This window comes from Castanea sativa, chromosome 11 (assembly GCF_040712315.1).
Source record: "Castanea sativa cultivar Marrone di Chiusa Pesio chromosome 11, ASM4071231v1".
Classification (NCBI taxonomy): Eukaryota; Viridiplantae; Streptophyta; class Magnoliopsida; order Fagales; family Fagaceae; genus Castanea; species Castanea sativa.
Window position 1 is genome coordinate 34709599 of NC_134023.1, and position 16286 is coordinate 34725884.

At 35.6% G+C, this 16286-nt stretch overlaps 1 protein-coding gene and 1 pseudogene across 4 annotated transcripts; one reads left to right on the forward strand and one right to left on the reverse strand.

Moving 5' to 3' along the window:
* The first annotated feature begins 536 nt into the window (after nt 1-536).
* LOC142615064 (putative disease resistance protein RGA1) lies at nt 537-4190 on the forward strand (annotated as a pseudogene).
* A 2168-nt stretch (nt 4191-6358) lies between these two features.
* Nucleotides 6359-14932, reverse strand: LOC142618030 (putative disease resistance RPP13-like protein 1). 4 transcript variants are annotated; one of them, XM_075791004.1, is made up of 8 exons: nt 11039-14932; nt 10155-10428; nt 9907-10016; nt 9087-9403; nt 8670-9008; nt 8406-8536; nt 8010-8220; nt 6372-7718 (listed from the first exon to the last, which is right to left on the reverse strand). In XM_075791004.1, the coding sequence occupies exon 1, from the start codon at nt 14785-14787 to the stop codon at nt 11074-11076; it is 3714 nt and encodes a 1237-aa protein (XP_075647119.1). In that variant the 5' UTR covers nt 14788-14932; the 3' UTR covers nt 6372-7718; nt 8010-8220; nt 8406-8536; nt 8670-9008; nt 9087-9403; nt 9907-10016; nt 10155-10428; nt 11039-11073. The 4 variants fall into 4 exon arrangements, with proteins under 4 accessions (XP_075647122.1, XP_075647121.1, XP_075647118.1 ...); XM_075791007.1 differs by having other exon boundaries at nt 6359-7718; nt 8406-8950; XM_075791006.1 differs by having other exon boundaries at nt 6363-7718; nt 8007-8220; nt 8406-9008.
* Nucleotides 14933-16286: the final 1354 nt, after the last annotated feature.

Below are 16286 nucleotides of genomic sequence, written 5' to 3' on the forward strand. Positions count from 1 at the left end.
TTAGATAGTTGCTAGTTGAACTAAGCTAATTAAAAGGTTTTTGGAAGAGGGAGGTGCAACTCTAAATATATAAAATATATATATAATCAATAAAAAGTAATTTTTCTTTGGGCCGGGGCCCAAATTTTTTTAAATTTTTTTTTAATTTTGGGCCAAGGGAGCTTGGCCCCCTTTGGGTCCGTCCTGTATACACACCATCACTCACAATTTCACAAGTGATGAGTTATGAAAAACTTTACGTAAGTTTTTGTGTCCTAGCTCTCTCTCTCTAATGTAATTCATTTTCTTATTAAAAAAGGTTAGGACCACACTTTTTAGTTTTTTACGGCAACTTGCCTACATTGCAAGTTATGAATAGCAAAATAAAAAATAATGGTATTATAAATTCAACACTTAACTTGCTACGTGGACAAGTTACCGCAAAATTGTATGAAAACTCAAAAGTTGTGGTCTCAGTGTTATTTCCCAAACCCACCAACCAACGTGAAAGCTACTCACCAAGTCAACTCACCAACTGCCTCCACGCGTAATGTAAAGATGGATTTAAGAAGCCAGTCATCCAACATTACACTTTACCAATCTTGCCGCTGAGATTCGTCTGTCTTTAATCTTTACTACCTCAAGAACATGGCTGAAACTGCCTATGGCGTCACAGTGAAGCTACTGGGGCTGCTTGGATCCCTTACTTACCAAGAGCTCAGCTTGGCATGGGGCGTTCGAAACGATCTGACAAAGCTTGAGCGCACAGTCTCAGCCATCAAAACTGTACTCTTAGATGCTGAGGAGAAGCAGGCAAGTGACCATAGGCTGAACCATTGGCTAGGGGAGCTCAAACATGTTCTTAGTGATGCCGAGAATGTGCTGGATGAATTTCACTACCGAGTTTTGCAGAAGGAAGCAATGAAAAGATACGGGAGCACTGGCAAAAAGGTGTGTCATTTCTTTTCTAGTTCTAACAATCCACTTGCTTTCCGTTTTGAAATGGCAAATAAAATCAAGGGTGTTAGGGAGAGGGTAGATGATATTGCTGATAAGAAAGATAAATTCAATCTTGCTCAAGGACTTGAAGATGGGAATATAACAATGCATCAGAGGGACATGACTCACTCCTTTGTTCATCCTTCTAATGTCATTGGTAGGGATGAAGATAAAGAAAACATCATACGTCTTTTGATGCACCAAGATGCTGGCAGAAACGTTATTGTAATTCCTATAGTTGGGATTGGAGGATTAGGGAAGACCACACTTGCCAAGTTGGTATATAACGATGAAGTGGTAGTTAGCCATTTTCAATTGAGGATGTGGGTGTGTGTGTCTGAGAATTTTAATGTTACTAGGTTGATAAAAGAAATCCTTAAATCTGCACTTGGTACAATTGATGAGAATTTGAGTGTGGATCAGTTGCAAATTTGCTTAAGAAAACTTTTAAAAGATGACAAATTTCTACTTGTCTTGGATGACATTTGGAATGAAGATCGTAACAAATGGATTGAATTGGAAGATTTGTTACTAAGCGGTTGCAATGGAAGTATAATCATAGTGACAACACGGAATAGTTTTGTTGCTACGATTATGGGCACTGCTCCCACATACAATTTAGATGGTCTAATCCAAGAGAATTGTTTTTCTTTGTTTGTCAAATTGGCATTTAAAGATGGAGATGAAAAACGATATCCAAATCTCTTGCAAATTGGAAGAGAAATTGTAAGAAATGTAAAGGGGTTCCATTGGCAGTGAAAACTTTAGCTGGACTACTTTATTCAAAAGTTGATGAAGGTGAGTGGAAATATGTGAGAGATAATGAGATATGGAATTTAGAACAAAAGGAGGGTGACATCTTACCTGCATTGAGACTCAGCTACGACCAATTACCCTTTCACTTGAAGCAATGCTTTGCCTATTGTTCTTTGTTTCCAAAGGATTATGTATTCACTAATCTTCTATTGATAAATCTTTGGATGGCTCATGGAATTCTTCAATCACCTGTCAATGAAAATCAAGAGTTGGAAGATGTTGGTGACCTGTATATCAAGGAGTTGTTGTCAAGATCTTTCTTTCAAGATCTTGATTTGCAACACATCTGCTTCCATACCTTTAAAATGCATGATCTTGTCCATGATCTTGCACTCTCAATTGCCAAAGGTGAGTGTTCAATAGTGACCAAGGATTCCTCCATTTCTGCAGAAGTTTGTCATTTGTTCTTTTTCGACAATGACCAAGAAGTTACAACACAATTAGAGAAGTTGAGTAAAGTTCGGACGATTATTTTTGAAACTAAACAACCAGTGTCCTTATTTGAAGCATGCATCTTAAGATTTAAGTATTTGCGAGTGCTTAATTTCAAAGAATCATCCTTTGAGGTGTTGCCAAGTTCTATTGGTACTTTGAAGCTTTTGAGATATCTCAACCTATCAGGTAATCGCATAATTAAGCGACTTCCTAATTCCATTTGCAAACTGCACAGTTTGCAAACTTTACTACTTGCTGATTGCGAAAATCTTGAACGGTTGCCCAAAGATATAAGGAACATGATCAGCCTTAGGTTTTTGATGGTTACAACAAAACATACATGCATGTTGGAGAATGGAGAAGGTTGCTTCAATTCTCTTAGATTTTTGGTTATAGGTGCCTGTGAACGTCTAAAATGTCTGTTTGGAGGGATGGACGGACGCCTCGCCAATCTTCGAACATTGATTGTTGGCAAATGTCCAAATTTGACATCTTTGTCACTTAGTATAAAAAACCTAACTGCCCTAGAGTTCTTGTGGATTAGGAATTGTAAAGAACTTATTTTGATGGAGGGAGAAGACTATCAAGATTTGAAGTTGAGCCTCCGAATATTGAAGATTGTCAATTTACCCAAGTTAGAGGTTTTGCCCCAGTGGCTCCAAGCATCTGCCAACACTTTACATTGCCTAGAGATTGAATGTTGTGAAAATTTTACTGCTTTGCCAGTGTGGCTACCACGTCTAAAATCACTTCAAAAACTTAAAATTACCAATTGCCTTAAGTTGTCATCTCTTCCAGAGGGAATTCAAGCTCTCACCACACTAAGAGAATTGAAGATTGAAGATTATCCAAATTTGAGTAGAAAATGTAGAGAAGAAGATTGGGCCAAGATTTCACATGTACCAAAGATTTTTATTGATGAGGACAATGGAAGTTCAATAGACACAGATGACAACATCAGCGATGATGAGGTAATGGCATATTTGACTTCTTGTACTATGATGGCTTTAACAATGGTATTGTTCAAATCCTAAATAATGGCTAATGCTTAGTTTCTATTTCCAAAACCTAAACTCCCTTTTCATTAAAAAAAAAAAAAAATCAAAGCATATTTTGTTCAAATTAGATTTAAAGTAATTAATTAAAACTTAAAATATATTGAATTTCCAAAACTAAAGCAGTCTTCTAAACCTTTATTTTTCAGCTACCCTTTCTTAACAAAGAAAAATGAAAAAGAGAAGAAGTAACATTGAATCCTATGTAATTCATGGAGGAATTAAATCCTGTTTCTGGAACATTTTGTTTCGAACTAAGGCTAGTTTTGGCACCCAAAAACTTGATTGAACAGAATAAGTTTTTCTTTTTCTTTTGGAAATACAATTTTCCTAGTGTTATTTTCACCTTAAAAGTTTCTTATATATATGATTGCAAATTTCATTTCAGGAGTTCAACACAAATCACAACCAATAGAATGCAAGTGTTGCTCATTTCAAAGTCACATGTACCATCCAAAATCAAAAGAACTTCTTCATTGCAGTTTGGATTAAGAGATGAAAGTAAATAAATATTGCATTTATTTTGATTTGCCTTTAAGTGCTGTCAATAAATAAATATTTCTATTATTGTGATTTTGTATTGTGAGTTCATCATTCTAGACACAAGATTGTTGTTTAGGAGTACACCTTAACCGAGCAGACCGGAGGCAGATGGTTGGTAGGCGACACCTGGTTTAGGTCCAGGAACCAACTTTTACCTCTTGCAGTGGTTTACGAACCAAATACTAGATCCAGAATATAGAAATTGGTTACCGTGAGGCTGTTCATGTTATATGCAGTTGCGACAAAAGTGAGGTGGAAATGATAATCTAATATATGTGACAATATCATAGACAATGAGTAAGCTGTATTTATTGTATTCTGGGTCTGAATCAGTTAATTTGTAGTATTCAGTTCTCCGTTTAATTGGTTGGGTACGCTGGATTGTTTTATTTTAATTCTTTGATTCTGTTTCTAGAGCTGCTAAACTTCAGACAGATGGTATTGTGTCTGGGAATTATAAATCAGTTGATGTGTAGTATTTGATTGTGTGTGTGTGTATATATATATATATATATTTCATCTCTAGGAGCTGAACTCTTTTTGTTTGTTTTATAAATTTTAGCAGTTTAAGAGTTTCTTCTATTGTGATTTTGTAACCTTGTTTTGACTACCATGTGGTACTATGTGAAGGAACTACTTATTTCATAAAAAAAAATTGATATTTTGATATTTCCTAGTTTGTCTGATGTAAAGATAATGATAACTCCATGGCCCCCAAGTTACTCCTTAATTTCTTAACTCCACAAACATGTTAAACAATGGTTTAAATTGTATTTGTGGGGGTTTGCTTTTCGTTCCTATCCTCCTTATTAAAGATGTCTTCCCTTGCTAGGTTGACTTTCATTGATAAATGGTGGTCAATGCAGGCTTGCACCATAACCTAGAGGGAAGAATCTAATTCTTCATCTTTAAGATGTAATGGGTCACTGCTTATGGTTGACTGACATCTTTTGAGTGACTTTATATGAGTGAAAATCATGATGTCGAAAATGGAGAGAGAAATGCTTTAAAGAGTTGCTAGGTCTATATATTTACTTGCAGAATGCATTTGAGGTGTTTATTGGTTTAAAACACAGTGTCTTTTCAAGTGCCATATGCTGCAACTATGAATTTTGTGCTTTGCTAAATGTACCACTGAAATCATCAGTTCAGTACCTGATGTTTGGTTGTGGTTTAATCAATACTGTATTGTTGACTATATCTGTAGGACATTGTTCATTTTTTCCTTTAATAAATCATTAATTTATCCCCATGTAGGAGCTAGTGCGCACGAATGTACATCATGGTTTTTGCAGGCTTGTTTTCTTTTAGGAAAATTGAATCATTAGGCTACATATAACTCTAATGGTCCTCTACTGGGAAGAGATGTTATCTTCACTGACGATGTGAGCTTTGAGGTCTTCTTGGATCATCTCCAAAGATTAGCAGTTCAATAAAGTAGAACACCAGTACACCACCACATGCAAATGTAATGTATTTATCTTTAATTTTTCTTTTCCCATTTCTTGTACAGGAATGCATGACTTGTATTCATTTTTCTTGTTGGTTACTATTAAAAGAGGGGAAGAGGGGGGTGGGGAGAGTTTTCTTCTTGGTTAGGATTCATAATATTCTTTTTGTGTATCTGGAATACATTAATTTTAAGCCTAAATCTCTATAGTCCTTTGTTAGTGTAAAAACTATGGCTTTCTTCAGATAATTATGGTTAAAATTGACAATAAGTAAAACTTATTATTCTAGCTTGGATAATCTTGCAAATTAGTCTAAATTGGACCGTTCTGAAATATGGGATTGTTAGCTAAGCTCAATTCTAGTCTAAAAACTTTTAAGCAATCTGGTCCGTAGCAGAGAGTTAGTTATGAGTTAGAAGATCAGGTTGGGCTATGCTGGGCCTCCAGGTTATAAAATTTGAGCCAAGACTGGATTAGTCTCTTACTTGGACCAAACTTACACAAATTTTTTGTTTTTAGTTTGACAGAAAAGAAGAATTTTGATATATCAGAAACTATACTTTGGAAACATCATCAATTATAAGACTGGACTGGTATTGGTTGAAGGAACATCTTTCATCCAAACTGATTCAAATAAACAGTCTTTAGCATATAAAGCTAAGGCATGGGCAACTCCAATACAATATAAATGGGACTAATGAAATTCTGCAGAAAGGAACTGCGGAGCCTTCATTGTGGCTTCATCCGGTAGAAACCCTGCACTCCCAAGACATATCAGTGAAGGTTTTTTGATAATCAACACATCAGTGAAGTTAAGAGCTGCCATTTGAACTTTGCTATCAAAAGCCAACTGAAGGAACCCCAACTCGCCTGTAAAATGAACTGCCTGGATCACCAAAACACCTGTTGTGAACTGGAAAAACAAATATAAAATTGATAGTTTAGTCAATTTGAGATGACTAATGTCCTGAATGTTAAGAGAAAGAGAAAGACTTTTTGGGTTTAATTCTACTTACTTTATTTATAATTCTTATGTACATAAATACTAGTGAGGAGATAAACTTCATCACAACAAATTCCTAAAATATTTTGAATTGATATACAAATACTAGTCTTAATCCTAATTTACTGCAGAAATTCTCATCCAAATCTACTGCACGTCTACTGCAGAATCTTATTTGAAAGTCAACAGCTTTATTTGAATTCAACTTGAAAACTAACATCCATATCTTCCTATATTGTTATCCAAGTGCAATGCAATCTCCTTTTGGTGTTGTTTGAACCATAACAACAGCCTTTGCTTCATCATGATTGCATCCCATGCGAGATTGGACTGCCAAAGTTACTAAAACCGATCCCATTGAATCCCTTATCAACACCCTAATTCCCACTGTTCTGGTCATTGGATCATGGCAGCTATGAAAGCTTATCTTGAAAACATTTTGCAAGGGAGGCCTCCACTGTGGCACTATCCGGGGAGACTCAATATGCAGTGGGTGTTATCCGGCTCCCAAAAACTCCAACAGCTTAAGTACTCACCCATCAAGCTATCTATAGAAGCTTCTCGTCGGTCATGTCTACATCTTGCCTCATTCCCATTCCACCATAGTAGCCAAGCCGTTATGTAGAAAATATCTCAATCCAACTAATCCCTTCTATAAAGCATTAAGGCCACCAGTACCTCAAAGTCATTTATATAATCAAAATCCTTTTATCCATAGAGATAGGACTAGTACTCCACTGAGCACTCTTTGGTTTGAAAACACGTACTGCTAATTGCAGGTAGTGACTCGACAAAGCCTCAAGAATGGCCCTGATGATGGTAACAATGGAGTTTCACAACCCCTACTGCTGAGTGAAGGGAAATTACCACGAAATTTCCAACATGTGAGAAACAGAAAATAGAGAAAACACACGCAAAAAAAAAAAAAAAAATCACATGCACAAGACAGTATTTATGTGGTTCGGCAATTTGCCTACATCCACGGAGTTATAGGGATTTCACTATTATCAGGAAAAAAATACAAAGTGCGGCTACAGTCTTTTTTCTCTCTAAAAAAAAAAAAAACCCTAATCACCAAAATAATGCTTTTCTATATCCTGCGTACAAGATTCACAATAGGCTACAAAACGGGCCAAAATTAATTCCCGGGCCTGTTGGCCCAAGCCTCCGTTCCATGGACTAAGCCTAAAAAAATCTCTCATTAAAAAACCACGCAACATTATTCGGGTCGAGTCGGGTCGTCAAACAAATCAAACACAATTAGGCTCCACAAAAGCCCAACACTGAGGACTGCAAGGACAACGAGAACAATGATGTGCTGAGCCTTTTGAACTCTCTGGAATGTGGAAGAGAAGAAATAACCAAAATTCTGGAGAGGACTGACTTTTTTCCGTCCACCATCAATTCCCAAAGCTCAGAGAGAGGTAGTTTGCTGACCTGTTAATGTACACGTAATTTAAACAGATGCATATGGAATATACAAAATATCCATGCCATTGTGGTAGTATAGCACATATGTTTGGATAACAGAACGAATGATGGCTTTTTGGTCATATCAAGCAAGGTCATGGACGCAAATAACATAAATGGAATAAAATAAATAAATAAGACAAACAAAGGCATATAAATTGTCAGTATCAAGCACCAAAATATTCCAGAAATAGTAAGAAAGAGCGATGATGAATTGTTTAGTAATGAAAAATTGTTGGAACAACATGAGCTTACCACCTTTAATAGCATGATCCGTACAGCATGGATTTTTTAGTGTTCCAAGACTTGCAGGCCCACATAGGTTTCATTATAGACAACAAAACAAGAATTCCAAGCGGGGACCTCCAATGGAAAAGACTCCATTCGTTGATTTCTCCATGATTAAAAACTCCAACAGGAGATGTCATTACAAAGGTCATTCCACCCACATGTGACGTGTCTGTTACATCTGGAATGTGGCATTTAGATAATTATATGGATGAGCATTACAAAGCTGATTACTTCTAATGAGTTCAATACCATTTTTTACTATTTTTATTCCATTTCTTATTTGTAGTATAAGTAATTTCTGCTTTCCTCTTTTGAGAAGAGCAAAGGTAAATGGTAAGAATGGAAGCACAGTGTGAAGCTGACCTGCATTGTTCAATCAAAAGAACTTCTCTCACTAAGACTGAGAAGTGATTTTTAATCTAAAAAATGTGATAATGGAAGCCACAAGTCTGCACTAGGTTCCACGTGCCGCTTGTCAAATATGGTCAAATATCCTGCCATATTTCTCAAGACAGATGTTACTATCACATTTTGAACTTCTTATAATTTAAATTGTTAAAAGAATCATCTGTTAGTCATTGAATACGTAAGATTAAGGAAAAATAATAATAAAAAAAATTGAACTACCAGAGACTTGTCATTCTCCCAATCTCCCACTTTCTTGTTGTACCACCAGGAGTTTGGACTCAAAATGAAGGAGCTGCATAATGCTGTAGGCACCTCTAGTTGAAATGCGGGCAAAGGAGTCAAGTAACCGTAAATCCTCAAGATAAGAATATTTTATCTAGTGACCTGGAGGCATATTAAAAATTTAGGAGTGTGATTGATACAAGAGGACAAATAGCCACTGATATCACGCCAAATAGATGCTGATCTTGTGTTGCACTTGTTGACAAATTAAAGTGAATCTGCACAAGAATTCCTTCCCTTCAGCAATTTTTGGATGTTGCTTGAAACCTCTCATATCTGTTTTATCAGTTTTAAAAATCATTTAAAAAAGAAGCAGTAAGCTAACTTGATACTAAGCTGGTTGTAAAGAATTACCTGACAATAAAATTGAGTCATGTTGCTAGCTATCTCTTGTGTGGAGCGAAACAAGGTATCGGGCCTCTTCTAGAGTTTTAGCACTAACCAAAACTTGATAATTGATTCTTATGCAGGGGATGCAAGTCTGTTGGCAAGATTTTGCCCTTATTTTGGCATCATTTCTTCTTTGTCATACAGATCAGGAGGCTTCAATTGAGCTTGGCCCTGTAGCCTGATAATTTATTTTCTATGACTCATGTATGAGAAACTAAAGCCCTTCTCAAGTAACCAAACATTATTAATGCCTTTCTTGGGTAGCTCAGTTAAAGTTTATTCTGCAAAAACAAATCAATAAATTAAACAATCACCAGGGTGTTATTCTTCCCTGATAAATTTAAAAGAGACAAGGATATCAACAATTACATGCAGTTATTGATTTAAGTGTGCAGAAATCGAACATCAATTACATCATTTTCAATTAGTGGGGAAGACAAAAGCAATATTTTCTAAATCAGGGATATCCTAGAAGTGACTATATGAATTAAAAAGCAATGCAGTAAAAAAAGATTTAAGATTTTGGGCTGCAGGAACATGAAAAGCAATATTTAAATAAGATTTAAAACTTTTCAGCCTTAGAGAAAAAATTTATGCTATACAGAGTTCTATTTCTTATTTTAGTCACACAAGAATTGAGCATTTCCACATCAAAGAAAAAAAACTTGACACTGATTTTCGAACATGTCATTTCTTAATCCTTTTTATTTTCCTCCATTGTAAATCACGTTTTTTCCTCTCCAAAAATTGAAAGAAATAAGAGGAAGAAAAAGGGAATACTCACCAGCATCATTCAATCAAAAGATTCTCATGCTTAAAAATTTCAGTAATTGTTGAAGGTATTAAAGCAACACTAGCTTCAAACTACCCCAGTGTCCACCTGAGATTCATAACCTGCCATATTGTGCCCAAGTCAATTGCCAATATCACAAAAGTACTCTGTACTTGTAAAACAAATATTTTTTTGAAAAGTAGTACTTGTAAAACAAATTTATTAATCATCAAAGACATATATATGCTGGAAAAACTTACCATCTAGGATAATTATTCCTTCAAAGAATCAAAGTCTGTGTCTCACACTTCAAATGTCTAAAGGTGAAATGTGGTGAACAGAAAACGAAGCAAGTGCAGCTCCAGAAAGAATAAGAGTAAGAAAATGTTTGGATGTTGATGAAGACAGAAGGATGAGCTTTCTACAGGTGACTTGAAACCAGATTAAGAATTTAGTAGTATGTACAATGCAAAAGGACCAGCAGCCAGGTAGCACAAAAGTGATGCTTGGTGCATGGAGGATTTGTTAGTGACACTGCAAAAGAATAGGCAAGGAACTAAGCATATACATTGACATTCCCATAATGAAAATCAAATAGTTTATAAAAATCATGTAACCATACCATTATTTGAAACTTCCATTTTGCTCTCCTAAAATTTCCAAAGACCTAGAGTTTTTTGTTGCAATTTAAAAAAAAAAAAAATAGAGAACTCCAACATAGGACAAGTATATTTAGTACTAGAGCTTTACTTTGATTTTTTTTTTTTGGATGATCAAGAGATATGATATCTATAGCATATGACTAAGGAATGTGATATCTTTATATACATAATGGTCTGTTGGACCTTCTTTTTGCTTTTTTGATAAAGTTAATTTTGCCCAAAATGCAGTCCAAATACTTACATTCATCCATTTTTATTGCCTAGTATAATCATATTGCCAAGCTTCTCAAATAATTTAATTAATTTATTGTAAGAGGTTCTCAAAAAATGTCACGCTACCCAAATCAAGCGTGCCATAAAAAATAAAAAATAAAACCATTTATTTGAAAAGGAATTTTAGGTGATAACAAACAAAACTCCCAACACTAGCCTTGATGGTGCATGTATAAATACAAAATTGAGCAATAAATAGGACAGATTACCTGGTGGCAGAAGCGCTTGTTGACTGACTCATAGCTCATGTGATCAGTTCCTCGTCAATCACTATGTTGGCAATGTGCTCAACTTTTGGCCATTCTTCCCCTTTCTCTCTCTGGCACCGTTGTTTTAGAAGAGGGCAGTATTCAATAATTAGAGAGGAAAGGGAGGTGGGTAAGCCCTCTTCTGGTAAGTACTGGAGCTTATCGCAGAATCTAATATACAAGCTTTTAAGAGAGGTGAGATGTTGAAAACCCTTGAGTGATTTCAGATTTGGAAAATATTCAATACGGATATCAGTAAGAGTAGGAGGCAACAACGCTTCCTCTGGAAAGGACTCCACTTCTTCACAATCACTGGAGATACTAATATCTCTGAGAGAGTGAAGACCCTGCAATCCCCACTCTATGCGATGGGAAAATAGTTTTTCGCAATCCCACACGTTAAGTGTAACTAAATTTATGGGCAAACCTCCCTCAGGAAACGATTCTAGTTCTGGACACAAACAAACTGCCAAATAGTCAAGGGATGGAAATAGGGTGCGCATATTTTCAGGCAATGACTTCAACTTGTTGCAATTGGTGATCGAAATCGATGTCAAATTAGGGGCGCAGATACCTCCACTAAAAAAGGATACAAAATTAGGAGAAGAGGAAATACTCAAATCAGTGAGAGAACTAACATCATGATAAGATTCCTCTGATACAAAAAGAGATTCAAGATTTTTACTTTCAAACACTTGGAGAGATTTGAGTTTTGGGTACGACTCTAATGGAAAAGACCAGAGTGAATCAGAGTCATCCTTAATCATCAACGTTTCAAGAAAAGGACAATAATGGCCTGTTGTGATCTGAAATGTTCCTTGGATTTCAAGTGATTTTAATGTAGTGGACACACCACTTCCTGTGACTGCAAGCTCCATAAAGGACTGCAAGAAGATGCAACCTCCTCTAATTTTGAGGTAATTCAACTTGGGTGGTAATTCCTTCAACACAACCTTATCACAATCACTCAATTGCAATGCATTGAGAGTGGGAGCTCTAGGAATTGAAGCAACAAGTTGCTGACATTTTTCAATTCTAAGTTTGATTAAAGAGGGAAGCTGACTGGGTAGACCACAGCTTAGCTTAGGACATTCAATTATGCAAAGCTCTTTTAGAGCAGAGAAAACTTCACCCTCATCTTCATATTCACCTTCAAATAAAAACCATTCCTGCCACTCTGGCATGTCTTTAAAGCTTAATACTTCAAGGGATCTAAAAGGCTTAGTTGTAGAAGAACCATCTCCATAGAACTCGCGATTCACATGTGATACGAAATGAAATCCTTGAACATAGAGTCTCTTGAGAACAGGTAGATGCCCAAGTGGAGGCAAGGCTGAGCAATACTTACAATTGACAAGCTGTATAGACGTCATATTGGAAAAAGAACAATCTTCTAACCAATTTGGAAATTTTGTGCCCCCATAATCTTCAATGGTGAGAGACTCCAATTTTGTATGAGGACACAATTGCTCAAGAACATGTCTTTCCTTTTCTGAATTTTCACTGTCAAAGCCACATTGAAACACCAACTCAGATAAGTGATGCTTATCCTTCAAATAAACCTCCCTAGCATCTCTAGCACAATGAACGTTTTGCAAGTTAAAAATAGACAATGCACCAGAAAGATGATGGAGCTCCCCTAACTCCTTAATACTAGACCCAGAATGTTTGCCCACAACAAAAGTAGTTAATTCCACAAGATTTATCAATTTACCTATATGCAACGGCATCTCTTTCAAATTTGTTTCAACTAAATCCAAGTGACGCAAGTTGACTAATCTCCACATCTTGCTAGGTAACTCGATAAGGGACTTACATTTAAACAATAACAAGGTTTGCAATTTGTACAAATTACATAGAGAATTTGGTAACCGATTAATTGAAGTGTAACTGAGATTTAAATAGCGTAGATGTCTCAAATTGCCAATAGAATTAGGCAACTCCCTCATGTTTCTATAGCTAGAAAACGAAAGAACTCGTAAGCACTTAAATGTCAACAAGGAATCATTTATCATCATTGTTGATATCCTATTCTGTTGCAATCGAGGCAATGACAAATCTAATCCAAAGAAGGTTCGCAAATCCTTGGCATTGTAGGACGCCTTAAATTTCTTAGAGCCATCATATTCAGTTCTAAAATATGACAAATGGCGAGTCTTTCTTGTGATTACACATGACTCATTGATCTCCAGCTTGAAACAAAACTCTCCAGTGATAACTATTGCCAAGTCATTGACTAGGTCATGCATTTCAAAAAATGATTGGTTGTTACTTGATTGTTGAAAAAATGATCTAGATACCAGATTATCAAAGTATTGTTCACCTATTTTTTCCATCCTTCCATTTCCTTCAGATTGCTGTAGTAAATCTTCAGCCATCCACAGTAGGACTAATCCCTCCTTTTTAAATTTACAATCTTTCGGAAGGATTGAGCAATAAGCAAAACAACGCTTCAAATGAGGTGGGAGGTGGTTATAGCTCAATCTTAGAGCTGGAATGATACTATTGTTTTCTGTTGGTAAATCCCATATATTACTCTTCAAAACCTCTGTCCACTTTCTTGGATCTTCTTCAAACCGCAGCAAACCCCCAAGTGCTTTTGCAGCTAAAGGCAAGCCTTTACACTTTTGGACAATTTGTCTACCGATTTCCTCAAGAATGGGAAATTTACTAGAGCTTCCATTTTTAAATGCATGTTTTTCAAATAACGACCAACATTCTTCGCTTGACAATTCATTTAGAATATAAGCTGAAGTTGTGCCTACATTAGATGCGACTATTTTACTGCGTGTTGTAACAATAACTTTAATCTCCTGTGCCCCACATCTGAAAACTTTATGTAACTCAACCAAATCATCATATTTCTCATTCCAAACATCATCTAAAACTAGGAAAACTTTCTTCCCCTTGAATTTCTCTCTGATTTTATTTTGCAGCAAATTTATGGTTTGAATGTCACAAGCAGATGAAGTGACCTCTTCAAATATAGTTTTTGCTATCCTAAAATAATCATAATTTTCTGAAACACAAACCCAAGCTTTGAGGTCAAAACTCTCCTCGACTCTTTTGTCATTGTGTATAAGTCGAGCAAGAGTTGTTTTACCAACCCCACCCATACCTACTATGGGAACAACACATATACCATTAACACTCACATCATCTGTTTGGAACATATCAAATATCGCCTCCATATCCTTGTCTCTACCAAACACACCATATTCTTCAGGGCAAGAAGTTGTCAATGGTCGTGATGGTACTTCAGCAGCAGCAACCTTTTCTAGACGGAGAACATCCTTTTGTTTTGTAATAGATTCTAATTGTTCTAGAATGTTTTCTAATTCGAATTGCATCCTTTTGTCAAATGAATCAACAAAAGGAGAGATAAAGCCCATTACCTTACTAGTGGATTCATCATCTAACTTGCATCGCAAAGCTTCGTAGGCAATCTCATCGAGGAGGTCATCTGCAACATAAACAGCATCTTTGAGCTCATCCAGCCAATTTTTCACAGCTGGGTCTGTAATTTGCTTCTCCTCCGCATCATTGAGCACAGCACCAGCAGACATCAGCTCTAGCTTCAGCTTTTGCACCAAACGATCAATCAGTTTCCTTCCGTTGAGATAATCTAGGACCTCGCGAGAAGCCACTCTGTCAAACGCCACCTGAAGAAATGCTGAGAGAAATGCTCCACCCACCAAGGCCCCAGCCATAGTCTGTTCTTGGTTGTACAATCTTGAAAAAGAAGCAAGGAGAAGTAAGTGCAATAAGGCAGAAAACAGTTTGTGGTGTAAGAGGCTGAACTTCTTGGCAGATTTATTAGATAGATAGAGACAGAGGTTGTTTTTCTGAGTTCATGGTTGCATATGGGTCAATCTATCCGGCTGCTTGACTTCACTAACACGCGTAAATGATCAATAAAATAGTGGTGGCGGGTGGGGGACATTGAAAATGTAATCAAAAAGTAATTAGTGGGGGCTCTAGCTATTTCTAGGGGGTGACAAACGAGCCAATATCTAAGATTGCATATTCAAGCTTAGTTCGTTAAGAAAAATAAAAAATTCGAGCTTGATTTGAGCTTATAACAAGTTTAAAAATAATATTTGAGCTTATATTTGTGGTAAACTTAAAAAGCTTAAGCTTGTGGGAAAGCTAAAAAACTTGAGTTTAGCTTGGCTTGACTTGATTAATTAGTCAAACTAAATTCAAGCTTAATATCAAGTTCAAATTTAAGCTCAAGTCAAGTTTTTGAGCTTGAGATCTAAAAAAAAAAAACATTATTAAATACCTAAATCTCTAAAGTTAAGAAAAAAGAAAAAAAAAATAATACTCATTTTATTATGCATCTAGTCTTACTTATGATTAGCTATTATTCAAATTAATAATTTACATAATTAAATTCATTCATTCATTCATTCATCATTCCTTGTCTACAGCTTTAGCAATTTTTCAAAATATAATTTTTACATTCACGTTAGATAGTGAAAGATTAGAAAAATACATGTTTGTAATTATTATGAATGAGAAAATACTAACATGGTTCATAACTTCACTTTACATGATTAATAGGGAAGGATCATATGTGGCCTACTTAGTTATTTATTTATTTTTAAATGTAACTATAGTCTAAAGTGGTTCTTGATCAGTTTAAAGAGAAAGAAAAAATTTAGGTAATATAGGTAGTGGTCTCATGTTGGCCATTTCATTATTAAGATGTGTAATGGGTATATTTAGCTAACACATATAAACTTATAAATGAGTCTATGCTTGAATTGTTGTGTATCAAGCCTAATAACTCACGAGCTTGTTCATGAACAAATTTTTTTTGCTTGGGTTCAGCTTTTTATTAAACGAGCTTAAAAGTAAGGCTCAAGCTTGACTTATTTATAATCAAACAAACATGAACAAACTTTTTTATCGAGTCAAGCCCGAGTTGTTCATGATTGGGTTAACTCATTTACAGCCCTAGCTATTTCTAATAAAAAAGTAATCCTATTTGTCAGAAGAAAGTGCTCAGCTATTTCTATGAAAATTATTTTCAGCATCTTTATGCATTCTTTACGTTATTGATAACAATTTTTTTTTCCCAAATTAATTAACGAGGGTCTCTAGGTAATTAAAAAAAAAATTAACTAGGGTCTCTTGGAATAATGTGGCAGAAATGGTATAATTGAAAGTGAATGCTCTTTTGTGGTTTCTAGATCAGTAAAAT